Below are 27,658 nucleotides of genomic sequence, written 5' to 3'. Positions count from 1 at the left end.
CAGGGGGTCTGGTGAGGACCTCTGGCAGCTAGACCCACTGCACTTCCCACTTCATCCCCCTCCTTCTGCAAGGCCAGCCAGTGCCTCTGGAAAGCAGCTCCAAGAATACATCATTACTGCACGCAGGGGTTTGGAGCCAATCCATGAGCTCTCATCCAGCCCCTTCCTGATCCATGTTATCCTTCATCTCCCCACTGCATAATCAGGCTCTCCACACACAGCATTCTCAGGTCCCAGCCCAGAGCTTGGAGCCTCCCAAGAGGAATATGCTAAAAAAAGGAAAAGAAAACATTGGAGTGCCAACTGAAGTGAGTGCTGAAAGGGAGGAGATGCCAGGAGCACTTAGAGAGGAACTCGAGACCAGGGGACGCTGGGGTGTGTGCTCCCAAACCCCAGAAGGGAGATGTGTTCACTGGGAAATGACTGCCACTCACTGTTAGCTTTAGACCTCCTAGCTGACGGCCCAGAAAGTGCAATGGCTGTGAGGAGGACATCTCTGCCTTAGAACTTCATTCTGGCACTGTTGGAGTAGCTCCGGGCATGGTAAAATGATGCCACTCCTCCTCTGGCTCCAGCACCTGTGTTTGCAGCTGGAACCTGCGCAGATGGAGATGAGCAATTTTGCATGGGCTCTTGGTCCTGCCAGCAGCAAGGGGAGTTATCTGGGAAAATAAGTCAAGAGATCAGGAGGTCCAGGGCTCCCTTGGGTGCTGCAGGACACCCTGCAGTGCTGTCAGTGCCATGCCCTGGTGCAGAGCATCACTCCCATGAGAGCAGCATCCCACAGCCCCATGCCAACCCCAGAGGCAGGGTGTCTGCTGGTACAGCCCCAGCCCAGTGCCACAGGGGAATGATGCTCCTGCTGCTCACACTGCACAGCATCCCAGGACCAGGCTTCAGCTGGGGATAACAGGAAAGGTGCTGGGGAGGTTCATCATCAGCTGAGCTATCACAAATTCACAGAGTAGAATCACAGAATTGTTTAGGTTGGGCAAGACCTTTAACAGCATCAAGTCCAGCTGTAAAATTAACACTGCCAGGTCACCACTAAACCATGTCCCTAAGCACCATGTCTACACATATTTTAAATCCTTCCAGGAATGGTGAGGCAACCACCCCTGCCCTGGGCAGTCTGCTCTAGGGCTTGACAACCCTTTTGGTGAAGATGTTTTTCCTAATATCCAGCCTAAATCTCCCCTGGTACAACTTGAGACCATTTGCTTTTGTTCCTATCACTTGCTACTTGAAAGAAGAGACTGACCTCACCTCCTTTCAGGGAGTTGTAGAGAGCAAGGTCTCCCCTCAGCATCCTTTTCTCCAGGCTAAACAACCCCAGGCTCTATTATTCCATTACTGAAGTGTTTGGGGACACAGAACAGTCTGCTCCAGTGCTTCATTTCCTAAAGGGACACTTTATGGATTTGTAAATATGCTGGTTTCTGCTGTCTAAGGGTGAATCTTCAGTCATCTGAATACAGAAGGACTCAGCTCCCAGCAACAGACCTGCAGCTGCCCCAGGGTGTGTAGTGGTGCAGGCTACTAGCTCCCTGTGTTCTGTAACCAGCCCTGCAGGGAGGGATGAGCTCTCTGAATGCAGCACAGATGCTGATTCACAGGGACATCTCCCAGCACTGATGGCTCAGGCTGCTGGGGAAACATAACCTTTCACAGCACATTCCAGATCTCTGCTGAGAAGCAATTATTGATGCTTTTACCTCTGTGCAGAGCCACACAAATAATGAGCTGTGGTGCTGCAATCTGCAAGAGCAGCACCCTGGCTCACCCCAAGCTGTGTGTCCTGGGCTGAGTGCTGGTGCTGCTTTGTTTGTGTGTCCATGCATAGGCTATGATGCCTCCTGGGGAAAGCCAACAGATCAGAGGCTGGACAGGGATGACAAAGTCATTTCCTTCTCAGGGGGATGCATCTAAGCAAATGATTCAGCTGCCATCCAGACCCCACCAGCTCAAAGCCAGCTGGTGCATGGCAGGAGGATGACACCTAATGCCAGCCTCTCTCCTGCTGCGTGGACACTGCCCACTTGCACAGCAGCTGCAGCACACTGGCTGGCACCAGTCACTGCCCCCAGCAAGTCCCAGCCTGTACACTCAGTGAGATCCAGCCTACTGAAAACACAAAACTCCATAAAGGTGGGGAGTGAGGTCTTGTCACAGCTAAGTCACAGCTAAGCAGAGATTGCTTCGTCATCCCTGGATCCCTGTGTCATCCCTAGGTCCCAGTGTCACCATGACAGGGACTGAGTTGTGCAGTGGGGAAGAGAAAAGGGCAGCAATGGGAGCAGGTTCAGCCTGTTGGAAACAATTCCTGCCCAGCAAGTGCTTCTTGTCCCCCAACACCCAGACACTACAAGGACTGGAGCAGGAAGATGCAGCCAACCCTTACCTCACTCAGTGGCTGGAATGGGTCCTGAGCCCCCAGTCCTCCAGCCTCAGGTCCTGTGCTGGGGCTAGCTGCATATTGAGGTATAGCCTGACCTTGTTGGTGTCCATGGATCCAACCTGCTTGGCCACACAAAGGCCTCAGAGTACATTTACAGCAAGCCACATCCTCCTACCTTGTCCACGCTATGTCCACATGCCACACACCAGTGTCTGTGATGGGGTAGGATGAAGGGGCACCTCCTGGAGCTCTCCCTAGGGTCATCCCCACCCCACCCCACCACACACAGTCCAGCATTCATGCTGCCTGCTCCAGGGCTCTGCAGGGCAATAGGGAACTCATCGCTGCTTTGTGCACAGGTGGTTGCAGGAGGCTGGCTGGGGCACATCTAACCAGCCCATTACCAGCATCCCCCAGGACCGATTGCTCCTCCTGTAGTCAGCAATGCTCACAGGTCCAAACTTCGGCATGGGGCTATGGTTGAGTGTGTGACCCCAAGGGGTTGGGGGAGACAAGGGGAAGGCCAGCACCTGCAAGCAGGGCAGCTGCAGCTGTGTGCCAGTGAGCAAGCACAGGGCAAGAGAAAGCCTGGGAAAATCCCCCAGCCAGGAAAGTGAGGGTGGGTGAAGCATTTTCTGAGTTGCACTTCTCTAGTGGTGAGAAAACAGAGAGCAGCAGGAGGAGGGCAGTAGGTGGACAGTGCCCAGCACATTGCCCTTTATTGGGGGATGTTCTAACAGCAGTTAGGAAACAGACGGCCTGTGCAGCTGCTGCTTCTCCTTGTGCCCCCCTACTTTTGCTTTTATTTCCTTTTACTTCCAGTATTGAAAGCTCTTGTGATTTTTCACACGTCCATCAGCGTTTGCCACTTGCCACAACATCCCAGGAGTCACCATCAGGTGACCACTCAAGGATGAAAACCCTTCTTTACTTTGCTAACAAGTCCGCAGCCCTTCTGATTGTCCCAAAGCATCGCTCGGAGTTCCCTCTGAAGCTCCTGTCAGAGCTTGCTCAGTTCCAGCCAGTTTTAGACCTCTGTCGAAGGGGAACTGGGGAAGAAGGGAAAGGTTTTTCCATGGGGCTCATTTTTAGGATCTCGTTGCTGAATGCAGCAGCGGGACAGGACCAGGGACACAAGGCCAGGGACAAACAGGGACGAACGGGACCACACCTGCCCCGTTGCGCCGCGCGCACCCTCTCCCGGGCCCCCGCTCCGCGCGTACGCGGTCACGTCACGTGCTGAAGCCCCGCCCTTTCCCGGCTGCCATCCAATGAGCGAACGGGCAGGGCGGAGTGCGGCGCTCGTCTGCACAGCGATTGGTGGGGTCGGACGTCAGTCCACGGGCGGGGCGGGCTTGAGACGCCAAGTTCGTCTCTGGGAGCGGCGCAGCGGGGAGGATTTGGGGGTTAGAGTACGGTGGGTGTCCAGGTGCGCGGTATAGGCGGGGGGGGGTGCAGCGGACTGTTGTTAGGTGGGGGCTGGACCCCCTTGTAGCCGGGGTCTGGGGTTTCGCCTGAGGCTGCCTAGGCTGTAGGGTACTGCCTTTCGGTCAAGTGGCCTCTTCCCAGGGCCCTGCCAGGCACGTAGGGTCAGGCCATGTTAGGCCCCGTGAGTCGTTGTGCTGAAGTAATGGTAGATAGAAAGTTGTGACTTTGGAAAGGGTTTGGTTCTTTGCCAAGGCTCATCTGTAATTCCCGCGGTTTGGGGCTTTCCAGAGCTGGGCACACCCAGTGTGCCACCTGGGCAGTTCCTGTGCTTCCCGCCCAAGGTCTGCTAACCAAACCCTGCCACAGAGCACCCAAAGAAGTCGAAGGCTGCCCTAGCTCAGAGGGAAGAGAATTGTGGGCTCATGGTTGTGGGAAACTCAAAGTGGGATGTGTGTGCCAGCAGGGATGGCTGGCAGGAGGCAGGACCGGAGCCTGCGGGAGGAGCTGACATGTGCCATCTGCTACGAGCTCTTCCGAGAGCCCGTCATGCTGGACTGCATGCACCACTTCTGCAAGGCCTGCATCCAGGGCTACTGGGAGAGCTGCACCCGCGTCCCCTCCTGCCCCCAGTGCCGTCGAGAGTTCCCCAGCCGGGCGTTCCGCACCCACTACTTGCTGGCAGGGCTGGTGGAGAAGGTTCGGCGCTGCGGCTCTGCGGAGCACCGGCACAAGATGCAGGTGAGTGGCTGCTGCCCGGGTTGGGGACAAGTGCCATGTGAGTCTTGTGCAGCCCTCGCAAGCCCACCGCCCCTCCTGCAGTTGGTTCCCCTGCTGGGTCACCTGACAAGAGTTCAATGGCATCGATGTCTTCCTGATTCGTTCCCTCTCCCTTTTGCTAGACGCTTTCTTCTCTTGCATTCCCTCACTGCCCTGCCTGCCTTCTGTCACAGCATCCCTGTTTCTTGCAAAAAGCCCATGCAGCTGTGGTTAAGGGCTGCCTGTGCTGGGTGTGCTGATTGAAGAGTCAGTCCCTGCACGAGTCAGGTCACAGCACACAAGGTTTAAAACTTGTGCAAATGGATATCCCAGGCTGGAGTTCCCACTCTCAAAAGTCGTTTTGCTTCGTTACGTGCACACATAAATAGTTCTCAAGACTGCAGCAGGTGCTTGCTTCCCCTTAGTGCCTTTGTAGGAAGTTCCTTTGCATCTTCCTCTGGTGCTGTCCTGAGGGAACTGGGATTGACCCTGAATCACAGTACTGACATGGTCTCTCCACCTTCTTTTCCCTGATTCCTGCAGAAGCACCTGGAAGATGCTCTGCAGGCTCGGCAGAAGGAGATGGAGAACTTCTTGCGGAAGAAGCGTGCGGCACAGGAAGATATCTGCAGCCTGACGGTAATGCCCTGCAGCAGCTGCCCTTTGCACACCCTCTGAGTTGGTGTCTGGAGAGGATTCAGCTCAGCTTCCTGTAAAAAATCCAGATGAAGGTGTAGGGAGCCAAACAAATTCCTCAGCATGTAGGCCAAAGCCCCTGGCTGCTGAATGTTGAGCAGAGGCTTTGGGAAGAGGCATTAAGCACTCAGTGCAGTGTTCAGCAGGTGTGTTAGTGCAGCAGATGAGTGGTGAGGGCTGTCAGCTGAGCAGCCTCTTCTAGCCCTGCAGTGCTGCCATTCTTGGAAGCTCTGAAATCCTGTTGTGTCTGAAGGAGTGGCAGCAAAACTGAAGGAGCTGGGTCAGCAACAGCGTTGGTGCTACAGAGAGCTGTTGACTTGTCACAAGGACTGTGTTTGGATTCACTGTGAAGCTCTGAGATGATGTGAGGAGCCCAAAGTACTCTCTGTAGACTCAAGTGGCAGCAGGCTGCCTAATGGTCACTGATCAGTGGAGCAACAAGCTGACTGTGTTTCCTTATTGGGTGACATAAAAGTATTAAAAGCCAAGGAAGGAGCAAAACAGAACTAGTTGGGAAGTGAGGTAAACCTGACAGGAGACTGTCTTCTGACCAGAGACTCTGATCCCCTTGCCTGCACTGTTCCATACCTCCATCCCACTGCCAGGTTGGGAATAGGCCTTTGAGGTTAATGGAGAAGTGTTAGGAAGTAAGCACCTGCAGCTGATAGCCTTTTGCAGTGGAAGAGCTAAGGAGGTGTTTCAAGAGTAAAGGAGCAAACTGCACAGCCTCCCTGTTCAAATCAGCACATCCTCTGTGGTTCTGGTGTGTCAGCACAAGCACCTGCTAGAGCAAAGGGAGGCTGGGGTGCCGTGCCTGCTGGTCAGCCCTCAGATGTGCCCTGGGGGAGAGGAGTTTCCTCCTGGTGGAAGGGGATGTACGTTTCAGGAAGTACAGCTCAAGAAAATAATGAGGGCTAAGGTTGCACTTAGAGATTAAAAGCTTAAAGACTGGGAAAATACAAAGCCATTGGCTGTCTCTTGTAAAGAAGCTGGGAGGCAGTGAGAGCACAAGAGGCTGGCTGGCAGACTAAACAACTGGAAAAAAAGTGACTTCTGAAAGGAGCTGAATGTGGTTTTACCAGCCTTAACTGCAGAGATTAGTCTGTGCAGCTCCCCTACCTCTCCTGTACAGAGAGGAGCCCTGAGAGGTGGAGGCATTGGAGAAAAAGAGCAAGGTACCAGTGTCAGACAGCTCTGCCCAGGGCCTAGCATGATATGAAATAAATCCTCTCTAACCTGGACAGCTGAGTCTGCAGCTCCACAAAAAGCAGAAGAGCTCCAATTTTGCACACAGGCAAATTCCTGGTGGTGTGGAGAGGGCTGTGGGTTCCCACTGTGGCTGTGTGCAAGGATTTCTAGTTTGGATGACTGAGTCACCAGGAGAGCTTGAGGAGGGATCTTTTGGTTGGTTTTGGAGGGGTTTTTCTACCCCTGCAACCTTGCAAGCTGTCCTCGTGTCCTGTTCTCCATCCAGAAAGTCATGGGTATGTCTGGGACACTGAAATTTCCAGAGCTTGTAAGCAAAGTAACAGGCCCAGCCATCCCCTGCACCTGCTTGTGTGTTATAGCTGTCAGACTAATCTTCTGCCTTTTCCCTCTGCTCAGAAGCTGTCTGGGGAGCTGAGGTTCAAGATTCGGGCAGAATTTGGCCGCCTTCATCAGATCCTGGAGGAAGAGGAGAGAGCTGTGCTGGCAGAGCTGGGTGAAAAGGAAGAGCAGCTGCTGGCACAGCTGCACGAGAATGTGCACCAGCTGGAGGAGGGAATGTTGGTGCTGCAGAAGGACATAGAGCACATAGAGCAGACCCTGAGCAAGGTGGAAGAAGTGTCATTGCTGGAGGTGAGTGTGCTCGGCTGACCCTGATGGGAGGCTGAGGGATGTTTCAGGATCCGAGTTTGGGATGGGGAGAGTCCGAAGTGACAGCACCAGGCTGTACTTGGAAGTTGTTCTCACTGCTTCCTCTCTAGATCATCTACCCAATCCCATGGATTCTGGAGGCTATAGCCACAGTGGATGTGGTGATCTCTCAGATGTGGGGGCTCTCAGAAGCCTTCCTCCTCTTGTCATCCCTATAAAATTGCCTTGGCTCTGGTGCCCAGGTAATTTCCCTCAGGGTAGGGGTCCTGGCAAGTTGGTTTCCTCTCCCTCTGTCCTGTATGGCAAGAGGAGGCAGGACAGGGAGGTTGTGTGTGCAGTTATCTGAATTACAGAGAGTAACTGCTAATTCTTTCTGCTCCTCACTGCAGGTGGAGAGCCTGGATATCAGGTACGTGTCTGGCATGAAGGGAGCAGATTGCCTTTCCAGGAGCTTATCTCTATCCCTGACTGGAACCACACAGGGGAGACCTCTTATCTCAAGTTCTAAAAACATCACAAATTGCTCAGTGAGCTGCTGGTGCTGTGCTAGGTGTGGGCTGGTCCCCAGCATGTGTTGGGTGCTCTCCCTAGGGAGCTGGGCTGGAAGAGTGGGTGGAGGAGACATGCTGGTTTGGAATGGGTACAAGAGCCATGCGTGCTGCAAGTGAGAGTAAGGTTTATGCCACAGACTTTGGGTGCTTTGACTTCTACCTGTCCTTTCTTAGCTTCTTGCAATTCAGCTGCAAAACTGACCCAGAGGAAGAGATTTGGCTAAGGCTGCGAGTAGCTGAGGGCCAGAACTGCCACAGGGGAGCAAATCCTTGTTTCCTGCCTCCTTCCCTGGGGGCTGCAGTGGCTACAGTCTGGTTCCACAGGCCTGGCTTGTTCACCCATGCAGGAGTTGTGTCTGGGTGCTGGGCTGCCAGGAGTCACTGTCCCAGGAGCAGTGCTGCCAGACCTGTCTCAGTCCACAATACCTTTGCCTTGAGCCACTTGCCACGCTGCAGGTGGCACCGCATCGGGTGGAGCTGCTGGGGAGGTTTGAGTCTCCTCTTGACCACACCCTTTGTGCATGGTAGCCTGCTGCAGTCCTGGCCCTTGCACAGCAGAGGGGCTGAACTCTGCTCTCTCCACCCCAGGCCCTCGGTGCGTGTTGAGACCCAGCCTGCCTTTGACCTGGAGCGCTACAGGGACAGCCGCAGCGGCCCCTTGCAGTACATCTTCTGGAGACAGATGCTGCAGTCTGTCTGCCCTGGTGAGCTGACTGGGGTGAGGGCTGGATGTGCAGGCTGCTGGCAGGGCTGGGGATGCTCTGCACAGGCGCTGTGCAGCTGGTGAAACGCCGTGCTCGCTGTCCCCGCAGCTCCTGCCCCGCTCACCTTTGACCCCGAGTCAGCCCACCCCAACCTGGTCTTCTCCAGAGACTTGACAGCAGTGACAGAGCGGGATCGAGCCCAGCCCGTGCCCAGCAGCCCCCGGCGCTTCCGGCAGTGCGTCAATGTCCTGGGCTCACAGACCTTTGCCAGTGGGCAGCACTACTGGGAAGTCTGGGTGGGCAGCAAAACCAAGTGGGATCTGGGGGTGGCCGCCGAGGCTGTAGACCGGGCAGCGAAGGTCAAGCTGTGCCCAGAGAATGGCTACTGGACGCTGCGCCTGCGGAACAGGACTGAGTACTGGGCCACCACCACCCCCTGGGTGCGCCTGGCTCCCTGCCGGCCCCCCCGGAAAGTGGGGGTCTTCCTGGACTGCCAGGAGGGCACTGTTGCCTTCTTCGACGCTGAGGACATGTCCCACCTCTTCACCTTCCACCAGGTCTCTGCAGAGAGGTACTGCCCCTTCTTCAGCACCTGCTTCAGCGATGGGAGGGACAACGTGGAGCCCATGCGCCTCTGCCACCTGAACCTGTGAGGGAGGAGGAGGAGCAGGGGGCTTTGGGGGCACCAGCCTGGCTCCTTGTCTATACTGACTGGCTGCTTGCCTGGGGCTGTGGTGGAAGACAGTTTGGCACATGTGGACCTGTCTTGTTGGGTGTTGGAGGGACTGTTTTGCTTTTGAGAGAAAACATTTGGATGAGTCTCTCCAGCTCCTGTCTGCCCTCTCTTCTCTCTGCCATGGCTGTGGGTACTGCACAGCATTCCTGGAGGTGCCTGGCACCTCTTGAGGAACAACTTTCTATGCCAGAGCACGTGGTTTGATGCCCACAGTGGAGGAGGCTGCAGGCTGCTTGCAATTCCTGTCCTTCCCTGCTCCCACCTATGAACCCCGTGGAGCTGAGCAGTGGTCCCAGAGCACCCTTAAGTGCCTCCTGATGCTGCTTTCCATCGGTGAGTTTCCTCTGGTTGAGGGAAGGGCTCCGGGTCGGCAGCAGAGGGAGCTCAGTGCACGGGTGTGGGACCCATCACAGCCTGGTGACTACTGCTGCCTCCTTTCTACACAATCACCATTAAAGTACGTTAGAAAGACCTCTGCCTCCTGGACCTGCTCTTTGTTGTGTGCTGGGGGGATAGCTGTTGCACACCCTGGGGCCCAGAACAGCCCCTGCTTCAGCCCAGTCTCCTTCCCTCTACCTGCAGCAGAGGAGGCATGGAGGACACACTGCTCATGCTCAGCCCTTCCCTTGGACTGCTCCCAGCGCATCTTCCAGCAGCTCTTGGTCTTTTGTTCACCCTCCTGTCTCAGGCTGCTGGATACAAAGGTGGGGGTTGGCAGCCCAGTGGGGTAAGGAGGGTCATCTGAGCCCAGCCCTGGTCTGAGGCTCAGCGTTAAGATTCAGCCTCTTGTGGCCTGGCTGCCTCTCAAGCATTGTATGCATGAAAAATGCGAAGTCTCATTTCAGACCAAGTTCATGCCTGGGCAGCCTTTGGTGCTGGGAGGAGGCATCCTCAAGGTGGCTCTCTGCCTGTCAGCCCCACTGGCAGCACCATTCCTGCAGGAGAGTGGCCTGGGACTTCTGTGGCTTCAAGCTGGGTTTGGCTGCTTTGGTTTGTGCTGCCCCTCTCCCTGCCTCGCTCATGAGTCTGTGGAGTTGACAAGGCAGGATGTGCTGGGGTGGGTCAGATCCTGGCTGGTGTGAGTGATGTGCGGGAGGGAGGGAGGGAGGATGGTAGCACCTGAGGTGTGTGGAGTTGCCATGTTTATTGCACTCATGTCCAGTCCAGGGTCAAAGCAGAGGCCAGAGCTACCCTGATCCTGCACAGCACCTGGTGGTAGCTGGAGCCTGCACATTCCTCCTCTGCAGAGGTTCAGCTTTCCTTGCTATGGGAAGGGCCAGGCATGAGGGCTTTCCAGCTCCACAGTTGGGCAGGGGGACATTTGTCAAAGCAGGTCCTTCACTGATCATTCCCCTACCAGCAGGAACAGTACAAGAGGCCCTTCTTCCCATGGTGCCATGAAGGATGTTCCCCTGTTCTGTCCTCCACCACTATAGTGTGCTGTGGCTGGGCTCTGCTGTAACTCCTGGTTTTAAGGTGTCTTCATGCCTGTGCCACAGCAGAAGAAGACTTTGTACTCAGCCAGAAGGGAGGTTGACCCATGCCAGATACAGGTAGATTTGCCCCCCTGTGCAGGAGTTCTGCAGGCTTTGGGGTTGATGCTAGTTGCAGAGGAGACCTGGCTATTGGGAAGCCACTGCTTTGTACAGCCTTGCTGGGGGCTGAGGTGTGCTGGGAGGGGATGTCAGGGGTTTCTGCTCCCCCCTTGTCCTCAGCTGGGCTTTAGCTGGTAACTGAACTCTGCTTTTTCCTGGCTGAGTTCCTGGGCTGGACTCCCTCACTCCCAGCTACTGCCTTGTCTTATCAAAGCCTCACCTGAAAAAAAGAACGGAGAAGAAAGAGCTGTTGGCTTGGAAATGCTGCTCTGTGCAGGACTGTCACCCCCTGCAAGGGGTGTGAGCCTCTGTGGGGAGGTGAGGCTGGATTGATGGCAGCAGGGAGCTGTGGCTGGGGGACTGAAACTCCTAACTCAAACCAGGGGCAAGTGAGGGCAGGCAGCAGCAAGCAGCATCGAGCAGCAGCAGGCAGCCATCCCCAAAGTGCGAGGGGAAGCAGAGCTGGCAGGCAGGGAGCAGAGCCAGGCTTCGGCGTGGGCCCCTCTGGTGGCACAGGCTGCCAGCAGTGCGCCGCAACGTGTGCCAGTGCCATCGCTGCCACCTCCTACACCTTCCCTTTGCCAAAGGCAGAGCTGGAGAGCAGTGAGACCTGCTGGTCCCAAATCCCTGGGCAAGCATCTTCCTCCTCCTCCTGCTGCTGGGCTGTGTGTGGTGGCATTTCAGGGTATAATGTCCTCACCTGGCCCTGCCAGTGAGGAAGGGCTCTGGCAGGAATGCCTGGGCAGGCAGAGCCCCTACCCTGCCCACAGCACCTATGGTAGTTCCTATGTGAGGGGAAGTAGCTGTGCTGAGCTGCTGTACATGCAGCATTAGCCTGGTGACAAAATATTGAAATGGTGTCTGAAAAATACATTTCCCTGCTAAATCTGAGCACTGTGGAGTAGAAACCGCGGGTGGGGGTTAATGCAGTGACAGGTTGTCCCTGGCCCTGCGTTCAGGCAGCACCCCTCTCTGCTCCATCATTTAGTCTCTGCACCTGCCACAGCTGACTCTCACCCTCTGCCCCCAGGACCAGGCTCCATTTTCCTTGCAGGTTACGTCGTTGTTTTGTCCCTGGGTGTCCTCAGAACCACCCCAGTGTGCCTTTCCCATAGCCATGCTTGGGGCTGGGCAGTGTCTGGCAGCTCCTGCCCAGTGTCCGTGTTTTCATCCCGTGCTTTAGGGAAGCCTTCTCTTCCACGGGTCCCCCCCGCCATGTGCTGGAAGCAGGGCAAGATTTTAAAATAAGATCCTTTTGTTTCGCAGAGCGCCAACAATGGAAAGGTCCTATCGGTCCCACAGTCACCCTGTGTTTGTGATGGAAAATTCCCCGTTGTGGCGGAGGGAGCCCTGCCCGGGGTCCCGCCGTTAGATGGCAGCATGGACGGGCTGGTCCTGGCCACCACCGCCTGCACACTGCCACGTTTGGACTGGTAGGGATGGAGAATGCCAAAATCCCTTGATTTTGGGGCTGCCGGGTCAGGCTCTGTTCTTCTCGCACTCGGCTTGTCCAGGCAGCCCTTCGGCTGTGCATTTCATCCGGCATCTCAGCAGTGTGATGTGATTCATCCCTCCGTCACTATCCACACTTCACCACCTCGCTGCTCATCTCTCTGACGATGCCCCCAATGCTCACAGTGGTGCCCAGTGTGGGTAGGCTGCCATGGCAGAGAGCTGCACTGGGGAGGGGTCTGATCCCATGGGCTCTGCTCTTCACACCACGGCAGTGGGCAGTGCTGCTCCTTGGTGCAGTCCCCATCTCTGACTCCTCATCACGGCTAGTTTTTTAAATCTCTCTCCAGAAACTTGCAGTCTTGGGCACCCGCCTGGGATGGAGGGACACCTCTGCTTTCTGCTCCTTCGGGATGAAGGAGGGAGGTGGTCCAAGATGAGTGTGCTGGAAAGCAACGCAGTCAGCACTCTCAGGGTTAAAAACTCATTAAATGGGCTAGAAGGAGCTGGGTGAAATAAACTCTATGGCTTGAAGTCCCTCTGAGGGCTTGGGTAGAGGGACAGGGTGATTTCTTCCATGGGTTTGGCAATGAGAGCAATTGAGTGCACGAGAAGTTTTCATGCCTTTTTGAAGCCACGAGCACATGGTTCTCATTCAGCCTCTTTCTTCGCTGTCTGCAAGCGTGCATAATTAATAACCCCCTGGGGTGCAGCGTGGGGCCATGTTAGTTTATCTGTTCAGCACTTGTTGGGTGCACAGGCAGCTGGCAGGGCTGTGCCTGCTGTGCCACTCTGTCCCCAAAGCTCTGCCATCACCTGCATTCACCATCGATTTGCGCTGAGCCAGAACCACTGGCACTGGGGGGGGGGGGGGAGCAGCGCCACTGGCACGCATGGGGCTGCCAAAGCCACAGTCGTGTGCACGGACACCTGCCAGGGAGGGGTTGATGTGCCACAGGTGACTGCTGGGAGCAACACTGCTGTCCCACACTGCTGGCACAGATGAATGGTGGGAATGGGGGCCTCAAGTATGTGCAGACAGGTGTGAGAAAGCACATGTGCGACTCTGTGTGCCCTAGGGGGAGAGAGGGGGAGCTCAGGAAGGAGTGGGGGGCATGCATACAGGTGTGAGGCTTTGGGGGGTGCCCGCAGGCATGGAGGGGTGCGTGCAAGCAGATGTGCGATGTGTATGCCGATGTGAGGTGTGTGCACAGCCCTGTGAGAGGGGGTTGGTGTGCATCCCTTCTGCTCTCTACACTCCCTCTGCTGCACACGGCAACAAGGGAGACCTGTGGGCATTTGAGGGGTGATGCAGACATACATCGGGCGTGGGACGTACGGAGGTGCACACAGGAGTGCAGAGCGCAGGGTGGTCGCAGGGATACACACACAGGTGTGGGGGTGTTTGTGTGTACGTGGGGCAGGGATGACGCACACAGGTGTGGGACACCCATGGCCCCCGCTGCAGGGATGATGCACACAGGTGTGGGACGCCCATACACACAGGCACACAGGTGCAGAAAGTCAGGACCCCCGGCGGTGACCGGACCCGCAGGTGCCCTCCCCCCCTCACTTTGCCTGCCGCCCCGCCCCGGCCCGCCCCGCCGCCCGCCCGGCGCCCCGCGGTGCTCGGCGGAGGGCGGCGGGCGGCCCGGGCAGGCGGAGGAAAAGGAAACGGCCTCGGTGCTCCCCCCTCCGCCGCCGCGCGTTGCCGCCGCAGCTGGGGCGCGGCGGGAGCAGAGCTCAGGCGCGGGGCGCTCCGCACCGCATCGCTCCGCGCCGCCCCGCACGGACCTGCCCGCAGCCCCGGAGATGAAGAGAGTTTGTACGCTGTCCCTCTGGCTCTGGCTCGGCATTGTCTCGGAGGCAGGTGAGTGTCGGGGATGGGGGACTGCTGCCCCAGGGGGACGGGACGGGACCCAGAGCAGCCGCCCGCATGTCCCCCAGGCGCCGCAGGGACCAGCACTGCCTTTCCGCCACCTCCCTGATCACGGGCGGGGATGTGCGTGCTCCGGCGCTGCCCTCCTCGAGGACACACATCCCCGGTGGGCACGGACATAGCCTGCCTCGGGGTCCCCATCCTCGAAGGGGACCGACACAGCCCGTCCTGAGGTCCCCTATCACCGACGGAGACCGCCACAGCCTGCTCCAGTGGCCCCGGCCCCGACCGGGACCGCCACAGCCCACCCCGCTGTACCAGCCCCAGCAGGGACCAACACAGCCCAAACCGAGGTCTCCTATCCCCGGCCGCAGCTTGTCCCGATGTCCTCATCCCTGACGGTGCCCGACACAGCCCGCCGTGGGTTCCCCCAGCCCCGACACAGCCTGCTCCGGAGTCCCCACCCCTGACGGGGACATGCCCTCCCGGGTGCTCCCGACGGCTGTGACACCGGCAGGACGGGACGGGGCAGCCCACGTCGTGCCCCTGCCGTGGGTGTGCTGGCTGGGAGCAGGAACAATCCGCATGGGACTCTGCCAGGAGGGGTTTCTCCCGGCCGAGAGGGCAGAGCCGGGGCCGGCTCCCTGCTCCGGTTGTTTATTTTTTCATGCTGGGAGTCATTAATTTGTTAGCGCCAGGCAGCGCGCTGGGGAGGAAAGCCCGACAACGCGGTGGTCCATGCGGTGTCATCCAGCCTCCGTCTCCCAGAGGTCACTGGTCTGCCTGGGAAGTCACCCAAAGGTGACAAAATATTCCTGGTGGAATATTTTCCCTTTCCGTAGTGCTTCTGGGGCATAAGGCAGTTGGGCATCAAGTGAAAACCCTGGTCGTGGCTTGAGTCAGGTGGATGTGGGACCATAGCAGAGATGGGGCTGCAACATCGTTCCAGAGGGCAGTGACCGTGGGGCTAAGCAGAGCTGGGTGGAAGGGAGCTGCCAGGGCAGTGGGGATGGGGCACCAGCTCCACTAGCTTCCACCTGGGGAAGCTCCTGCCTTGCACAGTTTGAGAGACCAGGTCGGAGCGAGACTGACAGCAAGTTAGTGGTGCTGGAAGCCTGCATGTAGGGAGATGAATTTTGGGAGCATAAATAGAATTTTCTGTAGCCTCAGCTCAGTGACTCACCGTCGCTGACGGCGTTTGCTGCCATCATCGAAGTGAGCTCACGGGAGGCTGCAGGTCTGGCCACAGGGGTCTGGTATGGGCAGCGTCACTGTCAGTGGCACTGTCAACCTGCTCTGCCCCAAAATACTGCTGATAGCTCTGGTGTTACAGAGCTAAAGGACCCACTGGGCTGCTGGAGCTCAGCAGGAGCTCCTGAAGGCAAGGCAGAAAGGGACCTGCTGCTGGTGGCATCGCAGCGGGAGCTGCAGCTGTTCAAAGGTCTCTTGTTAGCAGTTTATAAAGCGTGGTGTAGCTGTCTCAGGTTCTTTCATCTCCTGGAGGTGCAGGGAGCAGTGCTTGGGAGGCCGTGGCCAGCGTGGTTGTGATGTGTGGGCCTTGGCAGCGCAGAGCTGCACAGAGCTTTGAAGCTCCCCAGTGCTGCCTGATTAGCACAGCGACCAAGGGCCATTGAGGCTCAACTTGGGGATTGTACCCTGGGGATTTGCTTCCTCTTTCTTTTCTACTCAAGACCAATTTGTCAGTGTGTAAAGGACCCACAAATTCCTCATTAATCGTAATTCCAGCTGGGTGCAAGTATTTGCTCCCCTTGGAAGTAGGAATGGGGGTGTGACACTATTCCAGTGAAACAGAAACAGGGTGAAATGTCATCTCAAGATCTTGAAAGGACTCTTCTGGCTCTGTCCTGCTTGCTCCTGCACCTTGGTACTTGGTGAAACAGGCCAGCACTAGGAAAGGATGCTGTGTGTGAGAGCACAGTCTCCCTACATCCCAGCTCCGCAGTGCTTCCAGGATGGAGCAGAAGTGGGGAGCTGCTCATTGCAGGCAGTGAAATGGGGGAGCAAGCTGAGGCTCCACCCCAGCACCCCAGGGCATCTTGGGGTAACCCTCTGTGGGTGGTAATGAGAGCATGCACTCCCTGAGCCGCCGTGCCCTGGGCACAGAGCAGTGCTGACCACCCCACAGCCAGATCATCCCACTGGTGCCTCCAGCATGCCGCTTTGAAGAGTGTCTGCCCTTTGTGTGAGGGAAGGGCCTGTGCTTGTGTAGGACCTGAGCCGATTACATTGGCTGCCACTGCCTGCCCTCCAAGATCACAGGGACCTCCCCGGCTGGGTGCTCGGACAGCCCCATGCTGACAGTGCCAGCAGCAACATTCACCTTCTCTGCTGGGGTCTGAAGCAGTTCTTTTATTGCAGGCACTAAACATGAGGCATCTCAGCAACACTCCTCTGTGCAGTGCTTGTGAGCACACAGCAAACCCTGCTCTGGCTTAACCCCATCGCTTGTTAGTGATGAACCAGAGCCAAGGCCTCCAAGGAGGAGATGGATGATGGGGGGGATGCAGCCCATGGTCCCTGAGGTGCTGCTGGGGAGAGGGCAGCCCATGGCCTTTGTGCCCCCTTCCAGTTCCAGATGAATGGGTTGCAACTACCACCCTGGGGTTGAGCAGCCCACCACGCAGCTCACTGCCTGCACAAACAGCCAGGGGTGGTTGTTGCTGAGCTCAGTTTGACATCTGGTCAGGGGGACACTCCCCCAGCAGCACAATGTCCCCTGCCAGTGCTGGCAGGACAGGAGAGGGCTGTCTCTGGTGTTTCCCACTCCACTTCACTGCCTCTCTCCTCTGAGCTTGCTCCACATGTAATCGTTGTCCTGGGATGTCTCCTGGCCCTGCACTGGTGTGGTATTTTCCAGGGCAGGCGTGGGAAGGTCAGGTGCTCCCAGCCAGCCAGGAGGGAACAGGCTGTTCTCAGCGTCCCGGAGCAGTTCCTGGGGAGGGAAAGGGAGAGCAGGATCCCACGGGAACGGCGGCAAGAGGGAGCCATGGCCAGGCAGCAGTTTCTCCAGTACCACACGGGGCATCCACAGCACTCAGGAGGTTGCTTTGTGTGGCTGACAAGCAGGAGAGGACTCTCAGTGTGTCCCTAGGTCTGCCCACCCCTCAGCAGCATTAGGGAGCCCTGGAGACAGCACCCATCTCACCCATCTTCTTCCCAGCCACTCAAGCTGGCTCAGCAGAGGTGTTTCAAAAATCATAGAGTCATGGAACGATTTGGGTTGGAAGGGGCCTCTAAAGGCCATCTGGTCCAACCCTGCTGCAGTGAGCAGGGACATCTTCAACGAGATCAGGTTGCTCAGAGCTCTGTTCAGCCTGGCCTTGAATGTTTCCACGTACAAGACATCTACCACTCCTCTGGGCAACCTGTGCCAGTGTTTCAGCACCTTCAGTGTAAAAACTGTCCTCCTTCTTTCTAGTCTAAATCTCCTTCTTTTAGTTTAAAACCATCACTCCTGTCCTTTCCTGTCCAGCAGGCCCTGCTGAAAAAACTGCCCCCATCTCTCTGGCATATTTGCACTCAGCCTGCTGGACTGAAACAGACCCAAACAATAGGAGCAAGGTGGGGGTGCTCCCTTACCCCCATTTGGGGGTGGTGGTGTGTATTTAAATCCAGTGGTGGGGAAAAGCTCTAGTAAGCCTGGAGTGATGGGGATCCTGGGGGGTCCTGCAGGCACAGGGAGAAGCAGAAAGCCCTGTGATGGCTGGACCCCATAGGCTGTGCTACCCATGGAGGGTGAGGAGCTGGAATGAAGGAGCAAGACTCGTGGTTTCCATGTGAGGAATGACAAAACATCACCAGGCTCTTCCCTCGGGAAAGAGGGGCTGGGGCATTGCAACCCAGGGCTGCAAAACCACAACTTGCCTGAAGAAGGCAGTTCCTGGGGGGTTACTGTGCTGGGAGGATGCAGTGTGGTGGGAGGCCACTGGCTTGCTGCATGGCACTGTGCAGTGATGGAGCTGTTCACCATGGGCTTCATGGGTGCTATAAACCTTTGCCTGGATCCATGGGCAGTTGTGCACAGAAAAATACACGGGTTTGCAAGGAAAAAATCCACAGGTGGTTAGTTAAAACTGAAAGACCCCTTTCCCACCCCAGACTGAGGGCAAGAGGTGCCCAGTGCTATGTTTTGCCTTGAGCTGCTGCAGCTACCCCTGTGCTGGCAGTTCCTGCAGTCTCCACCTGGGCGAGCAGGGAGCTGGGCACACAGCACCCAGACGGTCCCTCTCCAGCTGGATGCCACTGGGCAGACTGGGAATGCTTGGTGTATGCCACTGTCTTCTGGGGAGACCAGAGCTGGAGTTATTTTTTCTTTTTCATTAAGAAAAGAAATACTGCTGCAGCTGCACTGGCATCTAGTGAGTGGTTAAATTAATTCCAGGGTTTTTATTGCCTCTGGCTATCCCAGACCTTTGTTTCTTTTTTCACGTTGTTAAAAGAGAGGGTCCCAAGGGGGCTTTTTCTCTCTGGTCAGAACAGTTCTGATGTTTTCGGCACACACATTGCTGCCCATCTGCGGTGCCTCATTGTTAGCACAGAGCGGTGGAAGCAGAGATGGCCTTTGGTCAAGTCGGCGAGGAGGCACGAGCCTCAGAGCCCAGCGTCACTGCTGCTGGTGCTGAGCCCCTGCTCTAGGTACAAGTTCAGCAGAAGGAGGGTGAAGACCTGGCCCTGCTGCAGCTGGTGGTGAAACTCCCACTAAGTTTTATAAGCTGAGGATATTAAGCAGGGAGTCTCTCCTGGAGTCGTTTCCCTGCTGAGGTAGCAGAAACAGGTTTCAGCGAGTGACTTGAATTTCACCTTACAACTTCTCCCACGTGTGAATTGTTTTTCTTGCTGTGTTTCTAACCCCTCCTTCCAGGGTGAGGATCTCCAACACACACTCTGTGGGCCAAACCTGGAGGTGCCGTGGGACGGACGTCATGTGCTAATGAGGGAGGGTGGGTTTAGAGGGTCAGGAAAAGTCTCCAAACTGGGGAAACACAGAGAACAGGGTGGTGGGGAAAGGCAAAAGGTACTCTAAGCAAGGGATGTGGTCTCCCTTTCTCTGAGTATGCAATAACCACATGGCTGCTGTGTCCCTGCTCTGCTTCAGTGCAGTGAAAGACAGCAAGGACCCCAGGGCCTGACCAGGGAAGCCCAAGAAAGGGCTGAGTAGGTTGTAGACCCTTCTGATCTTTATCCCTTGTTACTGATGGGAAAAGCCCTGGAGTGAGTGGAGAGAAAAAGAAGATGAGGTTTTACCTGTCTGCAGCAGCCAGTCCAGAGCTGGTTCCAGCTCTCAGCAGAGCCTGGAAAAGCCCAGTTCGGTTGCAGAGGGATAAGCAAAAGAATAAGCTCAGCCCTGCTCGAGGTCTTGATGCAGAGAGGAAGGTGATCAGAGCAGCTCAATGATGCTTTCAGGATCCATTGCTTCCATGCAAGGTGCAACCACCCACCCACGTGCAGGCGTGGAGGGGTTAAGCCTTCTGGCCGTGGCTGTGGCTGGCTGGGCAAGTGCCAGCTGGTGTGCCGAGTCTGCCCGCCTCGCTCTGCCGTGCCAGCACCAGTGGCGCAGCGCACATGCCCCATCCCACCATGGCCATACTGTGTGGCACGGCGAGGCGACCCACCCAGGCAGGCTCTGGGGACCGGGGCATCCCCCGGGGAAGGGTTAAGCGAAGAGGAGCAGTGCCACTGCCAGGCTGGGTGTCCAGGTTCTCCCTTGGTGGAGGTCAGCGGTGGTTCATGGGAAAGGAAAAATTGGCAGCTGGGCCGGATGTCCCTGCATTTCCCCTCTTCCTGCAGCCGCCTGAACGACGTTCCTTATTTAGCTTTCCTGACGGACAGGAGGAATCTGATGGCGGAAACTGTCACTGCCTGATAACAGCTCAGGGACCCCTTTATGATGGGCGGCACGGCAGGGAGCAGGGCAGTGCTGCTCCTCACCGGGAGGGGAGTGCCGGGCACCGGGGCTGCCCTTTGCACTGGGTTTTCGAGGGCAGCTGCAAGAGCCCTTCCCTTTGTGCTGGTTTGTGTACAGCCCCGCTCAGAGCTACTGGAAAGGCTCTCGAGGCCACAAAGCGATGGCATCTTCATAGAGATATTAGACTGGCACTCGTCGAGTCATTTTAGTGAAGCATCTGAGCTGGTGGAGAGGACCAGGGATAGGGAGAGGGGAGGCATGGAGCAAAGTCACCCTGCCAAGGTCTGAGACCAGGTGAGTCTTTCCACTCACCAACGACTGGAAATGAAGGGATGCTTCATCAGGAGCTAGGAGTGATGGCCAGCTCCAGTACTACAATCAGTACTTGGACCAGGTCTCATATGAGGAAGCTTTGACTGAGGAGAAAAACACTGCAAAGGAGATGTTGCTGCATGTTTTATCACCCCCAGCTTGCTTTCCATAGAAGATGGCATCTTGCTAGTGTCTGAAACGTTCTCTCCTACATGCCCATTGTGACCAGCCCCCAAAACCACAAAAGGTCCAGAAATGCAGCCTGTATTTCAATGTATCCATTGATTTTTGTCTTGCATCCGTGGAGGCCACCAGCCTGCTCCCATCCCAATAAGAGCATTGTTTCCATGGCAATTAATGTATTTTAAAAGGGCAGAATGTACAGTGAGTGTATTTTTTAGAGAGCAAGCCCTAACAGGACTCTCTGCTGTGCAATGCAGATTGGCATCACTGTGCTCTGCATTGGAGCGTGAGACATGGTGAGCTGGCTCAGCCAAGCTGGGTGGCACAGGGCTCACACAAGCCTGTGCAAAGCCACATTATGGCCTCACACAGTGAGGTCACTGGTCCTGTGCTGCTCAGAGAGTTGTGTGTCCTCTAGGGTGGTTAGAGCTGCAAGGTGCATGTCTGACCATTTCAGCTTTAGCTAAGCAATATTAAAAATCCCCCTGCAAGACCTCAGCAGGGAACTCACAGGAGTTGTTTCTCTGGTCACATACCTGAGCATCAGTGAGTTGCAGGGTTGAGGCTTAGGTCATCAAAGTATGCTGCTACCTCAAATGCTTCTCACCTCAGCTAAGTGCAAATTCCTTTTCTGTTTGCTTTCTGTCATCAAGTGGTACAGGCAGAGGGATTGGTGTGAGGGGAATTGCTGTGTCAGTCTGTTTGTGTTTGAATATTGCTCTGACAGTGCCACAGGTGTGGGCAAGGCTGGTAAACATGGGAGGGAAGCAGGAGCTCCTGCCCCAAACCCCAGAGCACCTTTTGAATGACCATGCTGGGGATGAGGTACCTGTGGGGGATTGCATCCTCCTGGCTATTCTAAGGCAGAAAAAGCATCAAGATTCATATTGCAAGTTACTTGGTTAAAGTTTTCTGTGTTTCTTATGGGGTCACTTCCTAGCATGATGCATAGTCGCCATTGCGTCCAGATGAGTTAACTTCCTGTGATCCCTTCCTGGGCAGGAGCCTCTCACCCAGTCCCCATCACGTAAAAAGTTTAGTGTATAGCCTAAGGAACTTGCTCTACAGTCTCTGGTGAAGAGAAAGGCTTTTTGGAGATACTCCATCCTCAAAGAGGTGTGGAAGGAATTGCCTTTGGGGACGTGATGGCTGAGCTCCCAACCTGTGTGGAGTCTGCACACATGCATGCCACTAGGACTGGCATTGCCCCTCTGACAGGTTGCATTTCACCCCACGATCTGCCCTCCTCATTGCCACCCACCCTAGCTCCCTCCACCTCAGCAGGTTGCAGCTGCATGAGGGAACAGGCACAGGTCCAGCAGAGGGTAAAATGAAAGGGCAGCAACAACCAAACAACTGATGGCCCCAGCCTCAGGAGACGTGGTCAGGAGGAGGCTGGGAGGTAGTGGGATCATGTGGAGTGAGCAGTAGACAAAGGAAGGAAGTTTTTATTACTAGGCCAAATCCTGAAGTCCTTCTGTTGTACTTAGGCCAATGCCTCAATGACTTCAGTGGAGGCTGGTCTGAGTAAAGATAGAAGAAATGGCTTCAGGATCTGGCCCCTGGGTTATTGTGTCATGTGGGAAGCTTATAAGGAATTTGCAAGCTCATGATGGCTCTGCTGAGCAGCCAGTAAGCAGCCATGGGCAGCAAGACCTCCCACCTGGGTCACTATGCCCTTCCTCTTCGGGGACACAGAGCACCCATCCTGCAGGGGTTCCCCATTCTGGCCATTGGCAAGGCTTAATGGGGTTTAGCAGACCCCACAGGGCCCAGCCAGGAGTTGGGTAGTGGCTTCACAGGTTTGTGAAGGTCTGTCTGCAAGTTCAGGAAACCCACAAAGGGTTTTGGAGCCCTAAATCACAGAGGCACGTGAGCTCTTTCTGCAGCAGGGAAGCCTGTAAAATGTTTACTGGTTTCATGTGCTGCCCACAAAAACCCCCAAAGCTACAGAAAGTGCAGGACTGTGTAGCAGAGCCTGGAAAAGTCTCCAGTTTTACTCCACACACATGGAAGGTCCCATGTGGGCTGGGGGAAGCGTGTACATGTCTGCAGACACACACAGGTGCGCTGTGAGGTTCAGCTCCAGGCTTGGCTCTCCTTCTGTGACTTGTTTTCCCCATTTCTGAAATGCTGGCATCTGCTGAGGTGGATGTGAGGTACAATGACCTAAAAAAAAAAGAACACTGGCAAAAGTGAGGGTCAAGTCAATATTTCCCCTGACGACAGTAAATCTTGGTATTTACCAAGGCAAGGAGACTGGGCATGAATTATGGCTTATGATCAGGTTTGGAAACTGTCAGCTCAGAGTGATGGCAGCAAGGAAAATCACATCCAGCAGAGGTGATGGCATCCAGCACCCGCAGAAACCAGCACTCATGCAGTGAGTTGACCTAGCCTGAGCAGAGTCCCCAGTCAGGTGTGCTTTGGTCTAATTGTCCATCGTCCCTTCAGACACTGCAGTGCTTGGCGCTTGGGCAGCAATGGGCAGAAGTTTAGTGGAAGTGTCCTGTTTTGGAGCCCCTATTAGAAGGGGCATGTTGGAATGTGCCCAGAGGAGGGCCACGAGGATGATCAGAGGGCTGGAGCTGCTCTCCTATGAGGACAGTCTGAGAGCTGGGGCTGTTCAGTCTAGAGAAAAGAAGGCTCCAAGGAAACCTCTTTGTGGCCTTCCAATATCTTAAGGGGGCTACAAGAAAGCTGGGGAGGGACTTTTCTGGATGTCAGATAATGATAGGACTGGGGGGAATGGAGCAAAAATAGAAATGGGTAGATTCAGATTGGATGTTAGGGAGAAATTCTTCCCCATGAGGGTGGTGAGACACTGCAACAGGTTGCCCAGGGATGTGGTAGAAGCCTCATCCCTGGAGGTGTTTAAGGTCAGGCTGGAAGTGGCTCTGAGCAACCTGATGTAGTGTGAGGTGTCCCTGCCCATGGCAGGGGGGCTTGAACTAGATGATCTTTGAGGTCCCTTCCAACCCTGATAATTCTATGATTCTATGTCCTGAAAGCATGGTGGCCAGCTGTGGGGGGATGCTCCCACAAGAGATTCACTCCAGGAAAATCCCCGCACCACTGGGCAGGCAGTGTGTGGTCTTCATGCTGGGATGAAGCATGGGAAGCAACCACCTTGCCTGCAACCAGAATCACCCAGTGATGCCCCTGTAAAGCAATGGAGCTACTGCAGTGTGCATCTTGGCCTGATGAGTGCTCATCTGGGTGCTGGCTGCTGTCAAGCTCTCACACACAGCTGCTCTCCCCAAGTGCTGGTTCTGGCAATACTGCTGGTGGGGGGATAGTGCAAGGGCATACCCTGGTCTTCATCTCTTCTCTGTGCTGTGACATCCCAGTGCACACAAAAAGAGGAGCCAGAGCACACCTGTACTGCATTCTAGGCAGGCAAGCTCAAACCCAGTGCGTGTCCCCTTGGGTGACACCTTTGTGGTGAGATTTCCCCACTTGGTCAGGTAGATCCACCCCCTTTGCTTGCAAAGCAACCAGAAGCCATGGGTAGTGGCTCGTTGTCTCCAGTTTGAAATGTGAGGATGGGGTTTGGTGTCCCTTAAACCTCCTGTGCTGCAGGGAGGTAGGAACCTTCCCAATGACATCAGTGACACCAGAACTGCACCCAGCCCAAGCCGTGATGCTCATTGCCACGGTGCCTGTGCTGCCCAACATTGCCCCTCCACAACCCTCAGAGTTTCACAATATTTATGGCCACTCCTCACCCTTGGCTGCTTAGACAAATAAAGCTTAATGCAGCCTGAGGCAGTTAATCTCTGGCTCTCCAGCCTCCCAGCAATAACAAGGCCTGGGTGGCATTTTAAAGAATGCGCTGGGGGAGAGGGGGAGCCGGGATGGCTTTTACACAGTGGTGGAAACACAAGCCTGCCTTCGTTGAAGATAAGAGATGTTGGCTGGGCTGAGCTCCTGCTCAGAGGTTATAGTGGTGATGGAAGGCAGGAGACTCTGCATGGCGTTGGCCCCGCAGTAACCTTTGCCAAAAGAAAAACACTTCTTAATACAATAGTAAGTTTAAAAAAGAAAAGGAAAATAAACCGGGCCCCACGTGAACTTAAGAAACCTGTGCTGGCTCGAAGAGAGATGTGCATGGTGAAATGGGCTGAGCAGCACCTGGAAGGGCTTTGGTCTCCAGACCCACATTGCTGGGAATGGGAAAGGTCCCATGTTTGTTCTCAGCCCCTTGGTCCAGTGTGGTGCCAAAGTGGCCCCACTGCCAAACAGCTTCTCCTGCCTTTGTGGTCCGAGCCAATGTGTCTTCCCTTCATTCACACCTTGGCTTTCCCGTGGGGCTAGGAAGGCCATCTCCAGCCTCGCTGCATGGCTCTGAGCACCAAGGAGCTTGCAGTGCCTGAGCAGGGAAGGCCAAGGAAGCGGCGCGTGGTCTCTTTAGCACCATTTCCCTGTTGGTGCTTGTGCTCCTTGGGTGGAAGTCATTAGCATGTGTAAAGGCTTCCTTCCCCTTGCGTCTGCTTGCGTGCTCTCCCCGCTGAGCTGTGTGGCAAGGGAAGCACCTTTGAACGGGAAAACAACAGGCAGGCTCTGAGCATCAACAAGAGAGTAACTGGGTGTTTAGGAAACTTGGTAGCTTGGTAACCTTCTCCTAAGTTGTTTCTGAAAAGCAAGCAGAAGGTGTTTTTAGCTTACTGGCCTTTGAACAGCACCAGAGTCCCACAGTGCCGTTTGGGCTGGGCGTTTGGCTGGAGGAATCCTGCCGTGATATACCAAGTGTGACATTTCCAGCTCAGCCTTTCTTGGAAGGGAACTCAATGAGCTTCATGGCTGCGTGAGGGGTGTTATGTGGAGGTGGAGAGAAAAATCTGTGCAGATGTTAAACAGCCAGCTAATCTCAAGTGACGTGAATGCCCCCATCCACTTTGGCTCTCAGAGATGCTGATTACCATCTCCTGCTGCAGCGGGTCCTGGCTTGCGGTCGCAGCTCTGTGCCAAGAGAAACCGAGCGTGTGGCTTGCCATCGGTGCCCCACATGAGCCCTGTGGGGCTGCCTTTCTTCCCAGCCCTGAGTTTCATCATCTTCACTTCTCTTTGCCCAGCAGGGAGCAGATGGGATTGCTGACCTGGGGGTGAGAAGCAACCCAGCAAAGCTTGAGGGGAGAGCTTTACTGCACTTTTCTAGAGCCCATCCCTCTTGGGGATCCTGCAGAGAACAGAGAAAGGTTTTTATTAACCACATCAGGGAAGGCTCTGGGCTTGTCCGGTTCTGGCTGCTATCAAGGATGGCAGAAAGCCAAGTTGTGCAGTGCTATCCAGGAGAGTTGAAATTTTTTATCTCCTACGTTTCAGTAGGTGCATTTACCCCAGGGAATTGCACCTCCCATCCTGCTCATGCAGATGCCAAGAGGGCTCTAAGATCTGCAACAAGCGCTCAGAGCTCTTCCAGCAGCCTTCTCTTCTTGTGTGTCTGACCTCGTACCTGAGGCTTACTTCCTCTGCCACTACCTCTGATGACTAATTCTGCTTTGAAGAGTGTGTGCCTGTGATCTTCCTGCCTCCCCTCTTGCCCACCCCGTTGGAGGCAGCAGAAGGGGTTGTGCAGATGCAGGGTGTGCACGTGCAGGTGTGCATGTGAGAAGCTGCACCAGGGAGGAGGGTTTGGCTCTCCTGCTCCCCAGGCAGCAGCTCTCTGTCATGCCTGGGACCACTCTTCCCTTTGCTGCTGTATTATTATTATTTTTAGATTATATTTGATGCTTGAAAACCCTGCTTTGATAACCAGGAAGTTTAAATTCCTCCTGCACTTTGCTTGTGCTTCCTCCTTTCTGGATTCATCCACATCTAATGTAGCTTTTTTGTGCTGCATTGGCTCTGGGATAAATCCATTTTCTTTCTTCCCTGCTATCTTTCATTAAGGGGAATAAAGATTCCTCCTTTCTTGCTCAAGTATATTTTTTTTCCAAGCCAAAGCAGCCCAGTTCCTGCTGCCCTACCCTCTGTGGGTCAGGCAGGGATGGAGGTACAACGAAGCTGCATGGCAGGCTTGCAGAGAGCCTGGAGCAGATGGAGAATTGAATCCAGGTTTTCCAAGGCCAAGATAATCATCTAATTGCAAAACTGTTTTTTCCCCACTTACCCTGCTCATCTGCTTCTCTTGCACTCAGCAGCTGGCGATCAACTTGAGGATGGGTTGTTCTGTAGAGAAGAACAGGCACTGCCAGCTCCAGGCAGCTGTTTGGTTTGAGGGCTCTGAGTTGATTTCAGTTCACAGCTAAGTAGCAAACATCTGGATGCAAACACCAGGGAGATCAAGACAGAGGAGCAGGTCTTTTCCTGCTGGCACAGTGCCTCCCAGTTCAGCTGCATGGCTTGCAGACCCCTGAAAAATCCCAGCACAGTCACCCTGGATGCAGCAGCCTGGGCAGGATCCACAGGCTTTGCTCAGGGTGGGGGAACCTGCCCTGAGTGGGGTGCAGGGGCTGCTTCTGTGTCCTGCTCAGTCTGTCCATAAGCCAACAGTCTTGGGAAGAGCTAAATCTTGAAAGGCCAACTATGATGCTCACATACACCAAGGAAAAAGCAAACCTGCAACTTGCTTTTTCCTTTCCAAATGCTGCTGCCCTTTTCTCTCTGTGCTCAGTGCCAACCCTCAAGCTCTGTCTGACATCCAGCTCAGCTGCTTCTGCCTTCTCATCTCCCAGTGAGAGTCAGATGCTGAGGTCTTTTTAACTTGAACTTCATCTTCCCCAAGTGGCACATCTGTGGCTTGCTTCAACAAGAGCTCCACCTGAGCCTCTGGGGATGGCTCAATATGGAGCTGTAGTGAATGATGCTCTAACTGAGGGCCTCCCCTCCACTGCTTCTCTATGTCTATGAAGCAAAGCCCTGGAACTGTAGGTAGACTCCCCTGCCCAGGCACTGGAGCTGATCCTGGCTTTGCCTGGGCTGTCATCAGCTTCAGTGTGGGCAGCTGGGATTCCAGGAAGGGGGATGATGCCCCCACATGGGCAGGGGTATCCTGCCTTGATGCACCTGCTCTGTTTTGGCATTGGGCAGTTTAGAGACCCCTAAACCTGTGTGTCTCACCTGAAGCACTGGGTGTAAGAGCTGGTGGTGACTTTCTCTCCAGGATATTATCTCTCTTTTAGGGAATTTCACTGGATATCCCACAGTGGCAAAATCTACAGTTTAGCCTGAGAGGTTGCTTTG

The 27,658-nt window shown here is 55.3% G+C and overlaps 2 protein-coding genes across 2 annotated transcripts in view; both read left to right on the top strand.

Annotated features, from left to right (window-relative positions):
• Positions 1 to 4,291: 4,291 nt before the first annotated feature.
• Positions 4,292 to 9,045, top strand: LOC128972981 (zinc-binding protein A33-like). The gene is made up of 6 exons (XM_054389128.1): positions 4,292 to 4,564; positions 5,126 to 5,221; positions 6,884 to 7,117; positions 7,525 to 7,544; positions 8,275 to 8,390; positions 8,499 to 9,045. Exons 1-6 carry the CDS (start codon positions 4,292 to 4,294, stop codon positions 9,041 to 9,043), a joined length of 1,284 nt encoding a protein of 427 aa, XP_054245103.1. The 3' UTR covers positions 9,044 to 9,045.
• A 4,580-nt stretch (positions 9,046 to 13,625) lies between these two features.
• Positions 13,626 to 27,658, top strand: part of FLT4 (fms related receptor tyrosine kinase 4) — a 57,936-nt gene continuing 43,903 nt past the window's right edge. The window contains exon 1 of the mRNA XM_054389357.1: positions 13,626 to 14,043. Within this exon, the coding sequence (XP_054245332.1) occupies positions 13,626 to 14,043 (418 nt within the window). The remainder of the gene's footprint in view (positions 14,044 to 27,658) is intronic.

This window comes from Indicator indicator, chromosome 18 (assembly GCF_027791375.1).
Source record: "Indicator indicator isolate 239-I01 chromosome 18, UM_Iind_1.1, whole genome shotgun sequence".
Classification (NCBI taxonomy): Eukaryota; Metazoa; Chordata; class Aves; order Piciformes; family Indicatoridae; genus Indicator; species Indicator indicator.
This window is presented reverse-complemented; position numbering and strand designations above follow the sequence as displayed.

Coding starts and splice junctions, on each gene's coding strand:
- LOC128972981 (XM_054389128.1), top strand. CDS start 4,292: ATGGCTGGCAGGAGGCAGGACCGGAGCCTGCGGGAGGAGCTGACATGT. Junction 7,545..8,274: donor GTGGAGAGCCTGGATATCAG/GTACGTGTCTGG, acceptor TCTCCACCCCAG/GCCCTCGGTGCGTGTTGAGA. Junction 8,391..8,498: donor GCTGCAGTCTGTCTGCCCTG/GTGAGCTGACTG, acceptor CTGTCCCCGCAG/CTCCTGCCCCGCTCACCTTT.